At 39.6% G+C, this 20,411-nt stretch overlaps 1 protein-coding gene across 6 annotated transcripts in view; it reads right to left on the bottom strand.

The window, feature by feature from the left end:
- The window catches only part of LOC149310985 (connector enhancer of kinase suppressor of ras 3), a 93,015-nt gene that overhangs the window by 14,511 nt on the left and 58,093 nt on the right, over nucleotides 1-20,411 (bottom strand). For all 6 annotated transcript variants that reach the window (XM_089530159.1, XM_089530160.1, XM_089530162.1 and 3 more), the window contains exons 5-9: nucleotides 16,056-16,097; nucleotides 10,505-10,624; nucleotides 8,922-8,981; nucleotides 5,034-5,102; nucleotides 3,059-3,205 (exon numbers count right to left, since the gene is read on the bottom strand). In XM_089530159.1, the coding sequence (XP_089386285.1) occupies nucleotides 3,059-3,205; nucleotides 5,034-5,102; nucleotides 8,922-8,981; nucleotides 10,505-10,624; nucleotides 16,056-16,097 (438 nt within the window). The remainder of the gene's footprint in view (nucleotides 1-3,058; nucleotides 3,206-5,033; nucleotides 5,103-8,921; nucleotides 8,982-10,504; nucleotides 10,625-16,055; nucleotides 16,098-20,411) is intronic.

The raw sequence follows: 20,411 nt of genomic DNA, 5'->3' as shown, positions 1-20,411 counted from the left end.
CCAAAGGTATTCAGCCAGAAAGCATTTCTAGTGCCTCACAAAACTACATATTTCAGGACCCCATAGGATGCAGCCAAGGCAAAGTGGAATTACAGTGCCATAAGATTCCCTGTAGTGTCATCATTTAGAATTATACAAGAAACGTTATTTGACCCATCCAAAGCCGATTGACATGACCTCTCTGATAATTCCATGGGGAATTAGGAAAATGCTGTGCTTATCACACTCTTTACAGCTGTAGCAAACATTATTATTATTATTATTATTATTATTATTATTATTATTATTATTGAGCTACTTTCCACACACAAGGCCTTCCAGCAATTTATATGAACACTATCCAGAGAAATAACTACAGCAGAACCTATTCATCTTTGTGCACAGCAACAACTGAAAAGTACCTGTAACAGCTGCAGAATCCCGAGTGCTATGTCTGTGCTTATAACTAATTCATTTATTACCTAACTTCCTGAAGAAGCCAACACACTCCTTCCTTTCCCATTACCTGCTGACCTCGAAAATCAACATCTCTTTAAAGCTATTAATCCTTCTGCCTTTTCCACACCCTCTGCCTCTTTGTCTCCCAGAGGCTTCACACCATCCCCAATTCTGCTGATACCAGCAGCTGGCAAATGCAGACACCCCGGGATAAAACAAAGCAAAGAGGGAAAAGTCACAATTCAGCTAGGCTACAGAGAACACCCTGGATAACAATGTTCTATTTAGCAAATATAATCTCTTGACAGTTGTTTTTTTTTAACCTAGTGAGTATTCACTGTTTACTTCAGAATTCATCTGTCCAGAAGATTATAAGCAATTTGGCCCCAAATGGCCTCACTAAGATATCTGTCCCAATCAACAATGTCCTCCTTCAGGGATTACAGAGAAAAACATCATATCGCCTGACTACTCCCAACTTCTTTTGGTATATTACAATGAGAAGATTATTTTAAGGAAAAACAGCTTTCACAAAAAATTTCAAAACATTTGGCTTTTTTTATTCTACACAGCAATAGATGAGAGACTGTTTTAACTAAATTATTACTAATGTGAAATTATGAGAATCCATTAACTATGAAACTCAAGCTTCAGTGCTTTCCCAAGGGAGTTGTGTGAGTGCGTGTGTGCACGCACATATTTGACAAAACTGCAGCACAAGCATTGGTTCCCTACTGTCTTCTAGTTTTAATTAAAGGTGCTGGTATGAGCACATACATCTCTAAATTGATTAAACCAGGAGGAACATCTCCATTTCAGTCTCTAAAAGATTTGAACAAGAATATCTCCTCAAGTGTACCAAGTTTATACTGCAAAGACACAGACACTTAAAATGCCGCCCCCTCAGATTTCATCTTTTTGAGGCTAACCTCAAAGCAGCACAATTTTTTTTTTATTAAAACATGCAAGAAGAGTCTGGTACAGTCCAATATTTCTTGGTCTAAACAACTTCAGACTATAAGGGTGTGTGACAGAAACATCTAACTCAAATGTTCCTCCATGTTAAAACAACAACTGTCTATGGGAAAGTGGCAAGTCAGGGTGAAGGCTAGGCAAAAATACTTTTGCTTGATTATGTGCAGGGAATTTGCATTTTGTTTTTAAATGGGAGATCATTACAATATACAACCCCACTCCATGCCAAACACATAACTCTCAGTCTGTGAAGGACTGTACTATGTGTTTCTCTTCCATGTTTAACTAACTTAGACATTTCAGTCCTATCCAGTTCTGTGCCAGTTTTGTACAATTTCCAAAACTGTAGGTGTTTTTAAATAGATAAAATATTTGCCTTCTATTAACTATCCCCAATCTTTGAAACAAGAAATGCCATTCACTTAAAAAACAAGTGAGGTGGATAAATTATGACCTGGGCACTCCAACACCTTTTTTGCACCCTCAACTGACACACACATATGCACGCATGCATGCACACGCGCACACACATACACACACACACACTGTTCAGGGCAAAATAAGTGCCTAAAAACAGTCAATTTGTTGCTCCTGCCTGCCTCCTAGAATGATGGGTTATAATTATAATAATAATAAATAAATAATAAAAATTTTATTTGTATACCGCCCTTCCATAAGATCAGGGCGGTTTACAGCAGATTAAAATACACAATATTCAAATAAAACATATCAAAATTACATCAATTATACAATAAAACAAAATCAAGACAACAGCAAAAGCAAAAACAAAACAAAAACAAAGCAAAAGCCCCCGGGTTAACCAATCCATTGCCTGTGCGGCGGGGGGGGGGGGGGCTATAGGGCCTTAATCGGGGAATGCTATTTGAAACAGGTAGGTCTTCAAATCCCGTTTAAATTGGGCCAGGGAGGTAGCTGAGCGGAGCTCTATGGGCAGCGTATTCCAAAGGGCCGGGGCGGTGATGGAAAAGGACCTCCTAGAGGTGGAGGATAATCTCGCCCCGGGAACCCTAAGTAATTATACACTCCCAAACTCTCTCCAAGGCCCATAAATAACATGGAATAATTACTGATTGCCCTTTTTGAGTAAAAATGGGGCACTGACGTCTGCCATGGAGACAAAAATTGCACACACACACACACACACCCGCTGGTCTTGGTTCTAATCTTCTTAGCTAAATTCGAAGAAAAAGGACAACACCAAAATGGCCTTTACTCATCACAGTTTGCAACTTTGTTTAAATCGATTGATCATGTTAATATATAGGAATTTGTAGAAGCTTTTATATTTTAATAACTTTTTAATATAATAGGGTAATCTGAAACCATGACCTTGAAATGTTTACTCTAGGAGATAGGTCTGTTTATAGTTATCTACCCATATCTACATTCTGGACCAGTATTGGGGTGTTTTGTTGTTGTTCAAAATATACCCAATTTACTTTTTGGATATTCTCTAGGCTGGTGTTGTAATTATACGTTGCTTATGCCGTGTGTATATGAGCATATACTGTTCTGATGCTCGGTTACTGTTTTTCTTTTTCTTTCTGTGCTGGCTGTGCAACGTAATAAATACTCATTCATTCATTCATTCATTCATTCATCACAGTTTGACAATTGACATTACCTGAACTAGTGGTGGTTTCCACCTTAGGTTTTTTAGTGGGGCAGGAGTAAAATTAAAAGAGCCTGTATGACGTTTCTTCACTAGCAAAGTAACACCAGAAGGATTCTCACGGAGCTTCCTCACGAGATTCTTCAACTGCCATCCCACCTTCAAAATAAACCAGACAAAATGAATAAAACATTTTTAAACAGAAGATCTGTACTATTTCAAAGTGTTACCCCATGGAATAGACCCTCTTCACCCCAGTGATATACCTCGGATATCAAATTAATATAAAAAGTGATGTTTAGTCACATAGCCACTGAAGGTGCCCCAATGTAAGGATGATAGCCTGCCCAAATATGAAGATCTGGCATTCTTGGCTGGGAAGCACTAGCGCATGTAGACAGGATAGGTCCTTTGAGACTGGAATCTGTATAACCTCATCAAACAGGACTGTGATGGTGGGCAGTACAACAGCTACATGCCAACAGGAATTAAAGGGCACTTCCTTCAGGAGATGACACCTCTTTGTGCGAGACATCAGAATTGACTACCCTGCCATTTCCATATATCTCTGGCCATTCTTCCTCCTGGAGAAATCCACTCAAACTCCTGAGAAACAGCTTCGGGACTTGTTTCCTCTTATAAATATACCCGTTTGGGCCACTACCAATTCAGTCCAAGTTGAGTTCAAGCAGCCAACCTGTCCATTTCTCCCTTGACTCCTTGGCACACACATGCTCAGGTCCTGGCTGCATGCTAAGCCAGATTCATCCACTGTATCCCCTGATTGGAGCTCTGTGCCTGCATCACGTAAAGTAGTGCCTGCTGCTAAAACCCTCGGAAATTGCTATCAGCTATCTTACATTGTTAGTTCTTGGATATGTGTGTGAGTGAGTGCCCTTGAGTGAAAGTTGATTTCCCCTTGCTGTCATAAAGAAAATAAGCTAATTTGTAATTTGCTGTCTGAAGTTCTTGGTTTAGAACTGTTATACATAGACTAGATTCCTGACTTTTAAGAGCTACCTCTCGCCACTTCCAATTGAGCTAAAACAATTCCCCCATTGAAGTCAATTGTGTGTGCCCTCCCAGAACCCCCGCATTTTGGGTAACAAGAGGACATCTCCCATACAATGCTACTATGGAAATAACCTTTCACTGCGGATTCAAAAAAATGCAGCATATTATGGAAGCTATACAAGGATAGAGATAGCATAAATGCAGAGTTTAAATGAATCTTGTCCAAAGCCTTTATATGTCAAAGGTATTTAATATATCACTCACACTAGGTAAATGGCCCCAATTAACCATTTTGGAACATAAACAGCACATAGTAAAAATATGTCTGTTTGTTGTTAAACCATGCAATAATAAACTATAGTCTATTTATGTAAAGGACTGCATTCCCAAGCATCAGAGAATCTCAGTAAGCCACTAGATATATGTTACTAGGACGACTACCATCTTTTGTAAAGCTGGACTATCTCTTTTACTAATAAGAGATCCTAAGTACCACTCTGTCTCATGCCTCATTAATCAGAGGTGGGCAACTCTGCAAGGAGCAGGCACTATTTTCTCCCTTACACTTGACCACCAACACATTTCAACATACTCACTTCCAGCAATCATTCTGACTAATATTTGGCTGATTTCTTTGTTCTGGTGGCTGGGGTGGGGTGACTAGGGGAAGCAAACCACCACATTTTCAGGCAGTTTTGTAACAAAAAAACAATTAAAATCACCCTGAAAAAGATTTAAATGGAGGGGGTGGAGAATCCAGGGTTTGAGGGCACTTCAGGGGACAAACCTAGGTGCCCCAAGGGCCACACTTTAACCACCTTGCCATAAATGATAGTTTAAAAATAAGAATATAATTGAAAGTATCAGTCACCCATAAACAAAGACAAAAATCTGTTTTATAAGCCACTGATACTCTGAAATCCACTAAGCTAAGTTCCAAGAAAAAGGACAACACAAAATGTCCTTTACTCACCACAGTCTGCCGATTCACCTGAATCACTTCATCACCAGCATGGATTTTCTGAGACCTATCAGCAGGGGACTAGAGAGAATAAGAACAGAAATGCACGTTCCCGATGACTCTGTCACTTAAGAACTACTAAGTAATCATTTGCTTTTGATTAGAAGGAGAACCTTGATAGAAAAAATACACCAGTGAGCATACCTTTGACATTTCTGTAAGAAATGCCCTGCCCTGTCCACCATTATGGCTAGCAAACTATGTGAACAGGAAGGGTTTGCCAATTATATGGAAACCCTGGGGGAAGGCCAGGGGGCAACTGAGAACCAAGTCTTTTGGGTGACTGGGGATGGAGACCAAGTTTTTCCATCAGTGTTGAACAAAAATTTCATCAGTGCCCCTCTTTGTCATTTACTTTCTAATTATGTACACAGGAGATCATTCTTGTGAGGCTATTGCAAATAACTCATTCATAACTCCCACAACTGAGAATCAAGCTGCTTCCTTTCTGCATAGCCTGCTTTTACATTGGCATAACCGTTACGCAGAAAGCCAGCAGTGTAATGGTTTGAGCTTTGGACTATGACCCTAGAGACCAGGCTTCAAATCCTGGTATGGTCATGTAAACCCAGTGGGTCACCTTGGGCAAGTCACATACTCTGAGCCTCAGCCTCCAGAGAACAGGACCCGGAGCAATGGATGAAAGCTACAGGAAAAGAGATTCCACCTCAACATTAGGAAGAACTTCCTGACAGTAAGGGCTGTTCGACAGTGGAATACACTCCCTCGGAGTGTGGTGGAGTCTCCTTCTTTGGAGGTCTTTAAGCGGAGGCTGGATGGCTGTCAAGGATGCTTTGATTGAGAGTTCCTACATGGCAGAGGGTTGGACTGGATGGCTCTTGTGGTCTCTTCCAACTCTATGATTCTATGATTCTACGATGGCAACCCCCCCCTCTGAAGAAACCTGCCAAGAAAGCCCTATGATATGGTTGCCATAAGTTGGAAACAACTTGAAGGTACACAACAAACAATAAACCATTACTCATAAAAGTTACAATTGTGGAAAAGCTCTCAAAAGCCAGCAAGTTCTCTGCATACTCCTGGCCTCCTTCCCCCCAAATAAGATACCTTTTAGTTGAGCTATGCTTCACTGCAACTGTACTTTGGGGACTGGCATTTTATTTGCAAATACTATAAATAAAAGTTAGTCCCCAAAATGTTTATTCAGGTTTTGAGGAGCCTAGATATTCTGAGATGTTCATGCTCTTCTGCAATTGTCAGTTACCACAAGCAACACCCATTTGCTGATCTTCTCACCTGAAGTAAGAGATCAATCTTTTTTTTTATTAGTACAAGTACAATGAGCCCTTCCCTTAAGCGGGGATCTGTTCCGGAAAAGGGTAGATAAAAAGGACTCTTCACCCTGTATGAAAAGCACCCAAAGGCCTCATTGAAGAGAGTCACCTCAAGTAACCTCTTTTTACAGTGATTAAGACTATTCTCCCACCAACATTTCAGCAGTTTTAACAAAATAAATTAGGTATTTTTCCACCTGGACACCATGTTCCTTTTTTTTAAGCTGACAAATCCTTTTAGTTTTCATGTTCCTTACTGCTTATTCATCTAATAAACAGCTGACAATTTAATGAGACATCTCTGAGGTAGCCATCTAATATTTGAATCCCAGAGAACACACTGCAAGCTCTCTTATGTGCACAGACAGAGAGAGGTGTTAAAAATTTGATAGCACAGACATCCTAACAAGATGGATGACATGCTTAGTGACCTGTCAGTAAGCAGCAGTTCAGCACCTAAATATTTACTCTCTTTTGTCCACCACAGGACATACTACTGCAGTTACAGATTAAAGCATCTCTGCTACCACAACATTACATCACATCCAATGATACTCTGAGAACCCACATCAGACAGAAAGGGAAAAAGTACTAAGCTGGTACATGTGACTCATACAAATGAAGCAAACACCTCATTTCCCTTGTTCTCTTATCAAGCACAATGGAGGAGAGGATAATCCCCTTGGGTGACCTGAGAACTAAAAACTTCCCTAGGAAAGATTCCCTCACCCATCTCCTCTTGACTGATCTAAGACATTCCAATCATACCGAGTCAGAATTGGGAGGCAACACTATGCACTCAGCGGCACCTTCATGGAAGGAAGCTACAGGGAAAGTGAGGAAAGATGTTGGGAAAGATGGGAATCTTTAGCCACAAGGAGCAACTCCCTTCCCTTGGCATGGAAATAAGCATTCTTCAAAGAATCCAGTCGATTTTGCCTCATAGTACAGAGTCAAAGACATTGAGGTCTAAAGTGCATGTTACACAAGGAATGTCTGTCAGGAATACCCATCTATTTGCTCAAGTCATCCAATTGTGTGTTGTTGTTTTTTTAAAAAAAGCCATAGACCCAACCAAGCTTCCATCATGAGCTGTTGGATGATGACCAGAAAATTTTGTTTAGACCAGAGCATTCCCACCAGAAGGCAGGAAATCACAAGTCATGAAAAACAATTTGGAAATCCTGTCATGTGACTGGAACCAGACACATCTCATTCCTTTTGGAATAACTCAAGAGCTTCAATAACAGTTATCTCAAGCCTTCCCCTGCAGACATGATTACACAAATGAGAAATAAGAACAAAAGGGAAGGCAGAGCGAAATATCTGCCCCTACATCTGAAACTACTACTACTACTGATTGCAAAGCAAAAAAGAAGGAATTCTGGCAACATGTGGATTTCTTATTCTCCTGGAGAGATCAAGAGTCTCCCAAGAAAGGAAGTAATGGTTATATTTGTTTGTGTATGTTGCATTTCAACCCCACTTTTCCTCCAATGAGCTCAAGGCGATATAAATATTATCTTCTCCTCCCTACTTTATTCTTACAACAATCCTGAGAAGGAGGTTCAGGCAGGAGAGATCACGACTCACCCTAGACCACCCAAGATGTTCCATGCCTCAATGGGCACCTGAACAAGTACCATTCTGACACTACAACCATTACACCACTCTGGCTCTTATACAAGGTAGCCAAAGGTTCACTGCTACAAATTTATTTCAATGTCTTCTTCTATGTAAAAAGGGCTCTATAAATCAAACATCTAGTAATTCTTCTAAATTAGAAAACCCTGTGCCAAGCACAGAACTGTTCTTTAAACTGTACTCAAGACTACTACTGCCGGACATTCTGAAGGATTTAAACATGTATATATAATACAAAATTTCAGGATAAGCAGCAACTAATGCTTTGATATCAGTTTTACCAGATGAATAAGGAAGTCATCATGTTTCTGTTCAGAAGAAATATTACCTTTCTTGAACTTACAAAGCTCCTATGATAATTTTCCATAGCTTTTCAACACATCCCCAGGGCCTTTTCAATTCTTAAGAAGCCCTACAACTACAAAGATCTGTTTCTGTTATCTTGGAAAAATTCCTTTTGTTCCAGGAAGTATATGGAATCTTACATTCTATTCCCAGTCTAAACATCCTGCTGCTGGGTTTATAAAGGACAGATCACATTATAGAAGTACATATTTGTACAGCCTACATTTACTAAACCAAACACCATAACCACCTCACTCAACAATCGTTCTGGTAATTCCAGTTATTTCAAACCCCACTGGCATTTTGAAACATCCTCATCTATTTGCATGCTGCAAAATAAACTAATGAGTTGATATTAGGCAGGTTGATACAGTTAAATAAGAACACACTTAATTATCACAGTCAAGGATAAGTTAATGATAGTGTTATGAAATCTGAATAAATAAAATATAACAAGTTCAGAATCTGCTTTTAATCAAGTTCATGCCTTAGGTTCCTTTTTATCTAAAAATAGCTTGTGTTCATTATGTTTTGAGGAAGATAAAAAATTACTTACATTTTCTGTTGTTCCAGTAACAACATGCAATCCATCGTAAGTAGATTTTATATACATTCCCTAAGTTGGGCAATTGAAGAGATAAAGTAAGCACAACAATTAAATTACATACACAATGTAACAGCTCACTTGCAATGCTTACTAGACTTTGTATAATCATTTATTTTTTAGGAGTAAATCCCACCTCCATGTTGCCTTGGCATCAGCCCTAATCCAGCACTGTTTAATTGTATAAATGAAGGTGTCAGGAGTCTCACTGGAGAGAAGAAAAAAGCTTTCTTCCAACCCATACAACTCAGGGACAAACTAAATGTTATAGAGAATGCATTTCCTCCGTGATTAATACGTTTTCTGTCTCACACTAGAATTTCCTGACATGTGTGTCAGCAATAAGACTTTCAAATTAATCCAGTGTCTACCTTCTGATGACAATTATAAAGCAAAGGACACTGAATGCATGATATGATATGTGCTTGAGGAAAATCACATGTTAGGGCAAACAGATGTCTTTCACCAGTTGAGGAAAGACCTCTTCTATGTACATGCACCAACGCACAGCCTAGTTTGGCCTTCAATAAAGAGTTAATAGGAAATAAATCTGGGGCCCATTTACACTATAGCAACAGCAAGTACATTTATATATTGCTTATCAGTGCACTTAAGCACTCCCTAAGCAGTTTACAGTGTGTAAGGTAATTGCCCCCAACAAGCTGGGTACTTATTTTAGCGACCTTGGAAGGATGCTAGGCTGAATGGACCCTGGAGCCCTGCCTAGGATCAAACTCACAACCTTGTGGCTGTGAATAGATACAACCATTTAACCACTGCACCACCAGGGCTCCTTTACACAACTATAGTGCGATATTCCACTTAAACAGCCATGGCAACATCCCTTGGAATCTTGGGATTTGCTGTTTGAGGGGGCAGAATTCTCAACCAGAGAGTACTACTGCCTCCTAAAATTACAAAACCCAGGATTCCATAGAATGTTGGCATGGCAGTTATAGTGGAACAAAGCACTATGATTGTGCAGTGTGAACAGGTAGATTCTGGTCCAGACATCTCCCTTTCCTGAGAGAGCTTGGAAAAAAAATGAAGATCCATGATCAGCAGGTCTGACCATACGTATACTTTAGACTTCTTTTAACATTTATTCCTGTAGTTCTTTAGAATAGTTGTAAGAATATATCCTTTTGTGTACTTAAACAATACTCCCTATCTATCTTTCATACACAAACACACATAAAAGACTGAGTACACAAAATGAAGACAAGATCACATTACGATATTATCTCCTGAAACCTACAGTATGATCCAAAGACTGGAACAGTTACTTTTGTGAACTACAGCTGGTCACTAACTGTGCTGGCTGGGGTACTCTTGGAACTGTAATCCAAAGAAGTAACTTTTTCAAACTCCAGAGTAATTTATAGCCAGTCAGAAGGGAGATTATGTTTGGATATGTTTCTAATGGGAGACTGGCCAGCATGAGCTCAAATGCCAACTGCACCAGCTTCACAAAGCTACTGTAAATGAGCTTGAAAGGGGAATAGTTAAGAAGAGTAGAAGGAAAGTATTCTTACCAGGCCTTCCCCCGGTTTGATATTGGTTAAATGAACCTCCTCAAGACATGCTCCTTGGCTCATCAATGGATCCGTTGTTGACCTGATTGTCTTATCACAAATACCATTTAAAACCTTGGACTGAAAGAAAGGGAGAACATGAGCTACAGTATTACTTTTTCCGGTGGTCTTGTCTTATGCATAAATTATTCTCTTTTCTCCCTAAACAAAGGAGGCCAGGGGATTGAAATTGCTACGCTTATTTTATCACTGCATCCCAATTTTAGGCTGCAGCAGTTCTGTCAAGCAGCAGAAGAAAGCTAGTTAGAAAACTGTGGTCTTTGTGTCAATACATCAGGCCTTGGTAATTCAAACAAGGTCATTAATTAGTTCTACAAAGGACTACAGTTATTTACAGTTTAGAAGTAAGGAATAGCAAAGACCACAAAACCTAATCCGTCAAAAGGAAGGAGTTTACAATGCCCTTGTATGTTTTGACTGTAAGCCTCACCAATATGCTATGGAAATCTTGGTCCTGGCACTACTGTTAGCATCATCAGGCAGGAAAATGTTCTCAGTCAAGTTCATAGGAAGATGAGAGAGGTGGAAACATCTCCCAACTTCATTTTCCTGCTGCTGCTACTACTACTACTCATGTTCCGCCACTGCTAGACTTAGCAGAGAAATAGCAATCTCGACAGAGATCGCTGGAAAAGTCTCTCCCAACCCTGAGCTACCCTAGTGTTTTCCTGCTACTGGGAGCAGTGAGAAAATCGTGAACTTTATGGAGAATGTTTGTGTGGATGAGAAATATTTCCCCTTTCATGATTTCATTTCCCATATTGCTGCTTTCCTGGAAACAGTGGAGATGGCTGGAGGTTTTCAGTTGTACTCACCACCCCCACAAGTGAGCCTTATGAAGAGGAGAGGTTTAAACCTGTATGTTGAGACACTGGATTGAACGGGGAAATGCCTTTGAGATCAAAATGGTTACACACTCCAGCTTAAATGGGAGAGGATCACTGGAGGTATATCACACTATCTAAATTAGTGTTTTATTCCTACTATATAAAAAAGGGGGAGGAGGGAGGAGAGGGTAAAATAAAATATGGCAGTACCTTTAAGACTGTTTTTTATTTTTGCATGAGCTTTTGTGGATATAAACCCACTCCACCAGATGCAGTATCAAGTTGTACTTATTACTATTATTTTCAGAATCGTTTTTTGCACCTTGGGTCACTCAGTTAAATTTCTGATTAACCCATGCCACTGACACAGAAGCCACCAGCATGGAGGGGACACAATTTTCAGTGGAAATTTAGCATGTACTCAGGATTAAAACAGGCATGTACTCAGGATTAAATGCCAAAGAGATTACACACCAAATTTAGCCCTACTCTAGGGCTAACTTGATCTATATCAGAAAAAATCTGTGTGTTTCAAAGCTTGCTCTCCTTCTCCCATCTTGCATCAAGTTATGATATAGGTAGCCTGGGATAATATTAATTAATAATAATAATAATTTGTTTTATTTATATACCGCTATTCCAAAGATCATAGCGGTGAACAGCAAGTAAGCTAATTAGCAAGTAAGCTAATTTGCCCCCAACAGTCTGGGTACTCATTTTAGCGACCTCGGAAGGATGCAAGCCTGAGTCAAGCTTGGGCCCTTTTGCTGGTCTTGAACTCGCAACCTTGTGGTTTTGAGTGAATGGCTGCAGTACAGGCATTTAACCACTGCGCCACCAAGGTTCCATATTAATATTATTGTCCAGTACTAGGCCTTAGCATCTCTTCTGGTATGAACAAGGTGACCATGTGCACAAATCTAGGAAAGATTTGCCCCCAAAGTATTATCCCACATGCATTGTGAAAATCACCTGGCTCCCACAAAACCTTACTTGCAAGATGTCAAATGAGTTTTGAGAGTCCAACCCCAGCAGTTACCAAATGCAAAAGCCACAATTTAGAAGTTATATTTTTGTAATAATCAGCAAGACCAATGGCCTTTTTAGTAATCCAAAATGTAGAACTTCTAAACTCAGAAGGAATGTTACAAAACTTCCAACAAGTGGAGCAAACCTATTTTGGGAAATCTCAAGAGGATTATCAGGAAAAAATTAATTCTGAGAACATCTAAGGCTACCATTCAAGACAGAGACTATATAGCCATGATAGCTGTGTTATTCTAGACATAGTTAATAGGATGCTTGTTGTTATGTGACCTTATGTCAACTCTGACTTTGGTGACCCTAGGTTTTTCTTGGCAAGATTTATTCAGAGTAGGTTTGCCCTTCCACCGGGCGAAACCAAGTGTGACTTGCCCAAGGTCAGACAGTGAGTTTCCATGGCTGAGTGGAGATTCGAACTCTGGTCTCCCAAAATCCTAGTCCAACACTCCAACCCTTACACCACACTGGCTCTCTTACTAAGAAGGACACTTCACTGAGATCAGTAGGATTTAACATGCTAGATTGGTAGAATTTAACATGTTAGACATCTTTGACACCTGTACTCTGAGGATCAAAATATCCAACTGGAGAAAAAGCTGTAATCTAGTTTGGCACTATATAACAAACTCCGGGAGAACATGGTCACTTCCACCTAATGATTCCACCACTTTCACTCCATTAACCAAGTCATCCTTGTTGGTTAGGATCAGATCTAAAATAGCTGATCCCCTTGTTGTCTCTTCCACCTTTTGGACCATGAAATTGTCTTCCAGGCAAGTGAAGAATTTGCTAGACCTTGAGGATTTGGCTGAGTTTGAATTCCAGCAAATATCAGGATAGTTGAAGTCACCCATCACTACTACATCTCTCCTTTCTGAGTGTGTAGTCATCTGTTCTAGAAAGGCATCATCCAATTCCTCTGTCTGACTGGGGGGGGGGGGGGGAGGTCTGTAGTAGACTCCCACCATAACATCCTTGTTGTTTCCCTCCACTTTAATTTTTATCCAGATGCTCTCCACCTGGCTTCCAGTATGGTGTGAATGTCCTTCCTGCAATTGTGTGGGAAGGACAAGACAGTGACAAGACAGGGATGGGATGGGACATGCCTCGTGTGATAATCTCTAATGGAAGCAACAGTGGTTTTCCAACATGGGCCCCAGATATCATTGGGTTACAACACCCAGGATTCCTGATCTTGGACCTGTTGGCTGGGGCATTAAAGAACTGGGATTTAAACACATCTTTGGCCCTAGCTTTAAAATCCACTGAGGAGCAGTGATGTGGGTGCATGAAGCTCATGTAGATCCTGAGTTATAACTCCAGAATTTGATTATCCAAGTGCAGCCAGCATTCCTAATATTCTGCACAGTTAAAGCACACAACTATGCTGGAAAAATAATTGTTTCTAAAAAATCAAGTCAATGTTACAGCAAAAATATACAGTGGACCCTTGTTATACGCTGGGATTTGGTTCCAAGATACCCCGTGTATAACAAAATCCATGTATGCTCAAGTCTCATTAAATATAATGACATAGCAAAATGGTGTCCCTTATAAAAAATGGAAAATTAGCATTTGATATTTGAAATTTACACTTTTTTTTGAAAATTTTCAAACCATGTATGCTTGAATCCATGTATAAAAAATCCGTGTATAAGAAGGGTCGACTGTAATCATAAAAATCATTTCATTAAAAATTCAGTATGTATGAATAGAAGGGAGCATGAAAAAATGTGGGGAAAGTCGAACACACTGTAATTGTTCTATGTTTGATTGAGGTGTGTATATTTTTAGCCCTTGTACATTCCTAAACATCTATCGGCAGGCAGAAGCCTTATCAAAGAACACAGCCTGATTTGTGTCAAAAGCAGGAAGTGATGATTAACCATTACAAAATATTAAAAGCAGTCACTGCATCCCTATTCCAGTCACAAGACTGCTGCAAAAATATTTGGAAAACTCCCCTTTCAAACCAAGCATAATTAGAAACTAAATTTTTGTATCACTCCAAGTACTATACACCTTTTATCAGAACAAGGCATGCTTGCTGTATTATTGATAGTTTTATTGCTCCTGTCATGGGAGTATATGAACTTCAACATTTTGTGCAATGTGAATTTGTCGTCCCAATGTAAGTCAGAAATCAATCATGTGTCTACATAATAAAATTTGATGACAATACGGCAACTCCTTCAGTAAGCAAAACAAAATAAATTTGCAACTTTACTGCTTCAGCAATAAGTAATAAAAAGACTAGTGATTCATTTATACTATACAGGGCAGAACTGAAGCAAAATAATAATAATTAAAAAATACATACAATGGAACTAAAACCAAAGAAAATTTCAACTGTTCTATGTATGGCACATTTCCAAAGGACCACAGCTTGAAAAAGCTATTTCTTCTTACTCGTAACTGTCAGAATTCCCTAGTTGTGCTGGTGGATTATGGGAAATTTAGTTTCCCAAAATAACTTTTCCATGCTCTGTGTAAGGGCCCCAGGAGTCCTACACTTCCTATTTCCTATTCTCTAACCTAATGCAGGAACCTGGCCAATAGGCCAGCTCATATAAGGCCTAAAACTAAGGAGGGAATGTACAAAATCCACTCCCATCCCAGTTCCCCATCCCTCAATCCTTCGCCTTCCTATGTTGTGTTATGAAATCTCATGTAGGGCCATATTATGCATTCGTTGGAATATGAAAAGCTTCCATTCAGTCAGGAACACTCATAAAGTAGAGGTTTCTGGTTACATGGAGACTTCTATTCATATTCGAGGGAGGGCAGAGACCCTTTTCCCCTTCAAACCTTGAGTTTCAGCACAAGAAAGTTGGGTAATGAGAAGAATGGAGTGAAAACCTTCTTTAACCCAGGGTCTGAATTACAGCTGTAGTGGAACCAAAACAAAGTGGGTAGGACTTGATGTCATTCTTACTAATTTAGACATTTTTCCTCTAAGAATACAACGCAAATATCATTTCCATGCATATCTGCTCTTGAGTAAACCCCAAGGCAACAGCCTACCTGCTTGCAAAACACTGCTTGATTTTATACAGGATACTGAAGATTCAAATACCCTCTCTCTGACCACCAACTAGACCAACTAGACAACAGAAGAAACACATGGGCCAGATGGGAGGCTACATCTGGCTCACAGACTAGAGGTTCTATGAGCTTTCATCCCACAAACCCTCCTCACTTTTAGCTCTCCTGTGAGCAAGCTGAACAACTCCATGTTCTGTGGAGTATTATCTGAGAGGAGACTTATGGATCTCCAAATCCCAGACACTTTCTATTTTAAATAACTAAAATGTTTAAAGAACTTTTGCTGAGTTTTTTTTTTAAAAAAAAAACAGAAGTTGGATGGCCATCTTTCAGCAGTGATTTAATTATGCATGCCTACTTGGCAAGGGGCTGGAGTTGGTGGCCTTTGTGGTTCCTGCCAACTCTATGATTCTATGAGCATCAGGACACAGAAAACAAGGAAGCACAAGGCACTAGCGTCTGCCATTCCTCTGAAGCTCCACTACATGCAAAGCTGCTTTCAACCCTTTAAAACATGTTCCAAGCAGAAAGGAATTCAAAGAATGAGTTTAATGCAAACTTTTATTCTTACTTACCACACTGAGAACCTTATCTTCCATTTCAGCTACAAGACAGTCCTGTAAAGAAAAAAAGAAAGAAAGAAAAAAGAGGAAAGTAAATATTCTTTTCCTGGAAAATCCTACGTAGGGCCAAAGAGATATTTCAATATAATGTGCCGTAAGTAAATAATATGTGGAATACTGGTGACATTTAGATGCCTTTGATAATGACCCAAAGACCCTCATTTCTTGTTTCTTCTAAAAACAGAGCAAGTAGGAATCTCCCACAAGTTCATCAACTGCTTCTACAAAGGACACTTAGCACACATGGCACATTTGTTTACTTACAAGAGATAAAAACAGTTTTTTAAAAGAAATCATAGGCAGCTACCTTCCACAGATTTAAGCCATTGGTCCATGTTGGCAAGATGATGTCACTCAATACTCGGAGCAGCTCTGTAGGAGCGGAATGAGGAACATGCACTCATCTCGAGATATTATTGAACTGTAAGTGCCATCATCCCTCACTGAGGGGAGCTGCAGTCCAGCAAAGACAGAGCCACTACTTCTCCACATAACATAACTTTTCCAGCTCTGCTTTGAGAAGCTGGGGACAGTACAAGGGCTTTTGTGGATCAGCTTTGGAGGCAAGGGAAATCAAGAGTCTGCACACTGAAAAAAGAGATGGGAAACCTCTGCTAAATGAGTAGGACTCTGTTCATGGTTCTTTCCATCCCTCATCCAACAGTCGTTCTTTTGTATTCACAGAATGACATGCTAAATAAGTGCTCTATCATTGAGCAATTTCCCTTCCTTATTAAACACACACTTATAAAATACTCAGTCACTTGGATCTAGGAACCTCTTGATTTAGCCCAGGGCATTCTGGCTCATAGAAAGCAGGTGGAGAGCTCTGTTTTTTAACTCCATTCCCTTGTGCAAGAGCAGCCTCTAGCACTGGATCCCACTGTGATTTGGATTAGCTTTGGGAGTCAACCGGGACTTTGAGACTCAGCAGTCTGAAACTAGAAGCAAGGAAAGAACTTTTGCACAAGCAAACCTCAGCTCATGATTCTCTGCACCCTCACTCCAGCCAGTATGAATTCATTTTAGAGACTGAAATTTGATTCACAAAGTAATCCTACATTTAAGCATTTGATTTGAAAGGTGCTACCTGCAATCCTCCACATAATATCATTCAAGGAATTGAAGCCAGAAAAGTATAAAAGTAGACACCGTATTATTTACTGAACAGAAGGCAAAGATAACTTTGAAGTAAAAGAATTCCATTTAGAAGACTGGATTGCTTTCTCTGCTTTTGAAGAAGTGCCTAAACAGAGAAGTCAATTAGGAAAAGAGGTGGCATCTAGTTTCCCTCCCTCTCCACACACCACATCTCACAATGTTCAGACGGGTCCCACAAGCAGACTGGAAAGGACATCACCAAAAACATCTCCCCTCTTCTTCTACTGACCAAAGACTCTGCTGGATTAAGGAGCCTTCTATTAACAGAATGACACCAGTTCTGTACCAGCCATGCTGTTAAGTTCTGGTCAAAATAAACAGACCAAGAACCACTGCAGTGCCAGAAATACATGGGCCATACAGGTAATAATAATAATAATAATAATAATAATAATAATAATAATAATAGGATTTATTTATATGCCGCCCAATCACTGGGAATCCAGGCGGCTTACAACAGAAGGGATAATAGATGGTTCCCTGCCCTCAGGCTTACAATCTAAAAAGACACAACACAAAAGGAGAAGGGAATGGTAAGGGGGGGGAGGGGATCAGGTCCAGCATTCTTCTCTCCCTCTAAGGCCTGGACCAAGGCAGATGGACTGGAGGGAGGGCTCTTTTTCTTCAGGCTAGCCCTGATGGAGCTGGGCCTGCCTGGTCAACTCCCTCATAGGCCGGAAGATGACAGTTATGGAGGGAGGGGTCTCTTCTTCCAGGATAGTCCTGATGGAGCTGGGCCTGCCTCATCAGCTCCCCCGCAGGCCTCAAAGGCATCTAAATGCCACTAGTATTCCACATATTATTATATGTATACATATTAATATATGTATCTTCAGGGCTACCTGTATGGCCCATGCAGCAAAACACAACAAAATCCAAAATGGAGTGGCTTCTGCTTGCACTGAAATCCCATCATACCATCTTAAATGACAACAGAAGTAACAGCTGAGACAAAAAGTAGACCTTTTTTGTTGATCTGTATTTTGTTGATTGGGGGTGGTGTGTGTGTGTGTGTGTGTGTGTGTGTGTTATATTTTTTTTTAATTTATGTGTTGGGTTGGTTGTTGTGATAATGTTCTATGATGGTTGATTGGGTGAGGGGTAGGGGTGAATGTTATATTTGTAATATTTGTAATAAAATTTAATTTTAAAAAAATGTAGACCGGTGACTCTAACATCACTTTTTTTTCTCCTGTATGACTTTAAATATTTTTGCCTGGTGAAGAAGCTAGTGAACTTTTAAAAGCTTGCATGATGTATTCTGTGCATTCTGATTGGCCAATAATTTTGAGGATTTTGGAAACCGTCGTACTAATATGTGTGATTACTTTTCATACTGAAGACATCCTTCACACCATATAAATATATTAGAAGAAAATTCAAAAGAAGGGAATATTAATTGTCATAGAATTATAGAATCATAGAGTTGGAAGAGACTAAAGGGCCATCCAGTCCAACCCCCTGCCATGCAGGAACTCTCAATCAAAGCATACCCAACAGATGGCCATCCAGCCTCTACTTAAAGACCTCGAGGGAAGGAGACTCCACTACACTCCGAGGGAGTGTGTTCCACTGTCAAACAGCCTTTACTGTCAGGAAGTTCCTCCTAATGTTGAGGTGGAATCTCTTTTCCTGTCGCTTGCATCCATTGCTCTGTGTTCTAGTCTCTGGAGCAGCAGAAAACAAGCTTGCTCCCTCCTCAATGTGACATCCCTTCAAATATTTAAACAGGGCTATCATAATCATATCTTTGTCTTCTTAATTTATATTATGCGTTTCCCTAGGAACCAGTACTCAAGGAGGTTCAAAACATTAAAACAAATACTATACAGAGGAAAAACATACAAAAATTATCCTTAAAATGTGGCTAAACAAACTATAACTTTGATAACAATTCAAAATGTCTTTTAGACTTTAAACAAGGGCTTTCTCTGCCTGGGAAAGGAGTTTTAGAGCCTGCCAGCAACCATTAAGTAGGCCCTCTCTGACTGCAACAAGGTGGTCATGAGAGAGTGTTGGGACATGTCTGCAAGCACATCACTGCCATTTAATAATATAGGACAGAATCATCCATGTTTTTCATCATCCATGGGGGATTCCACAACTGAAGTGGAGGGCCCACTGTAGTCAGTTTTATTTGCCTGTGGCATAATGTGCATTACAAAACACTATGTTAAAATGATATACTGTACTTCCTAAAACAAGTCAGTGGGAAGCAGGACATTTACTTGTGTATGAGAAGAAAATGCATGAAAGGAAAAATATAAAGGAACAAGTGAAGATGAACAATACTTGTGGTGTTGTTGTTGTGCTTTCAAGTCAACTCCCAACTTATGGTTTTGTTACAAGATTTACTCAGAAGAAGTTTTTGTCATGGCCTTCCTCTATGACTGAGGGAGTGTGATGTGCTGAAGGTCACCCAGCGGATTTCCATGGCTGAGCAGGGATTCAAACTCTGGTCTCCTAGTGTCTTGGGGCCATTCAGACTACACATTTATAGCATAATTCTTCCACTTTAACAGCCATGCTTCTGTTCTATGGAATCCTGGAATTTGCAGTCTAGGGTGGAACAGTTAAAATTTTCAACCAGAGAGTTCTAGTGCCTCAATAGACTACAAATCTTTTAATTGTAACTTCTTAACTGTAATCTCGTAACTTGCTATATTGTATTTGTTTTATTATTTCATTGTTTTTTTGGTATCTGTCTTGTTATTTTTTGAATGAGGGGTTGGAAATGGGGATTTCCTTTTAATAATTACTGATTTGAATGTGATCTTTTGTGTTATCTTTTGTCATTATTGAACTGTTATGAAATTATTATTATTATTTGTTATGTATTGCTATGTTATATTGTTTTATTACTTTCATGTTTATTGTTATTGCCTTGTATTATCCCCACTGTTGTAAGACACCCAGATTCCCAGTGATTGGGCGGATAGAAATAAATCCTATTATTATTATTATTATTATTATTATTATTATTATATCCCAGGATTCCATATGTCTGGGCCATGGCAGTTATAGTAGTTTTAATAGCACAATAACTGTGAATGTGAAATGGACCAGCATACAAACCACAACACCAGAAAGGCTTTCATGAACAATACTTGTACATCACAAAAAAGTTAATAGCAGCGGGTTACAGAC

This window comes from Sceloporus occidentalis, unplaced genomic scaffold, assembly GCF_023333645.1.
Source record: "Sceloporus occidentalis isolate IW3139 unplaced genomic scaffold, rSceOcc1.0.p SCAF_6, whole genome shotgun sequence".
Taxonomy (NCBI): domain Eukaryota; kingdom Metazoa; phylum Chordata; class Lepidosauria; order Squamata; family Phrynosomatidae; genus Sceloporus; species Sceloporus occidentalis.
This window is presented reverse-complemented; position numbering and strand designations above follow the sequence as displayed.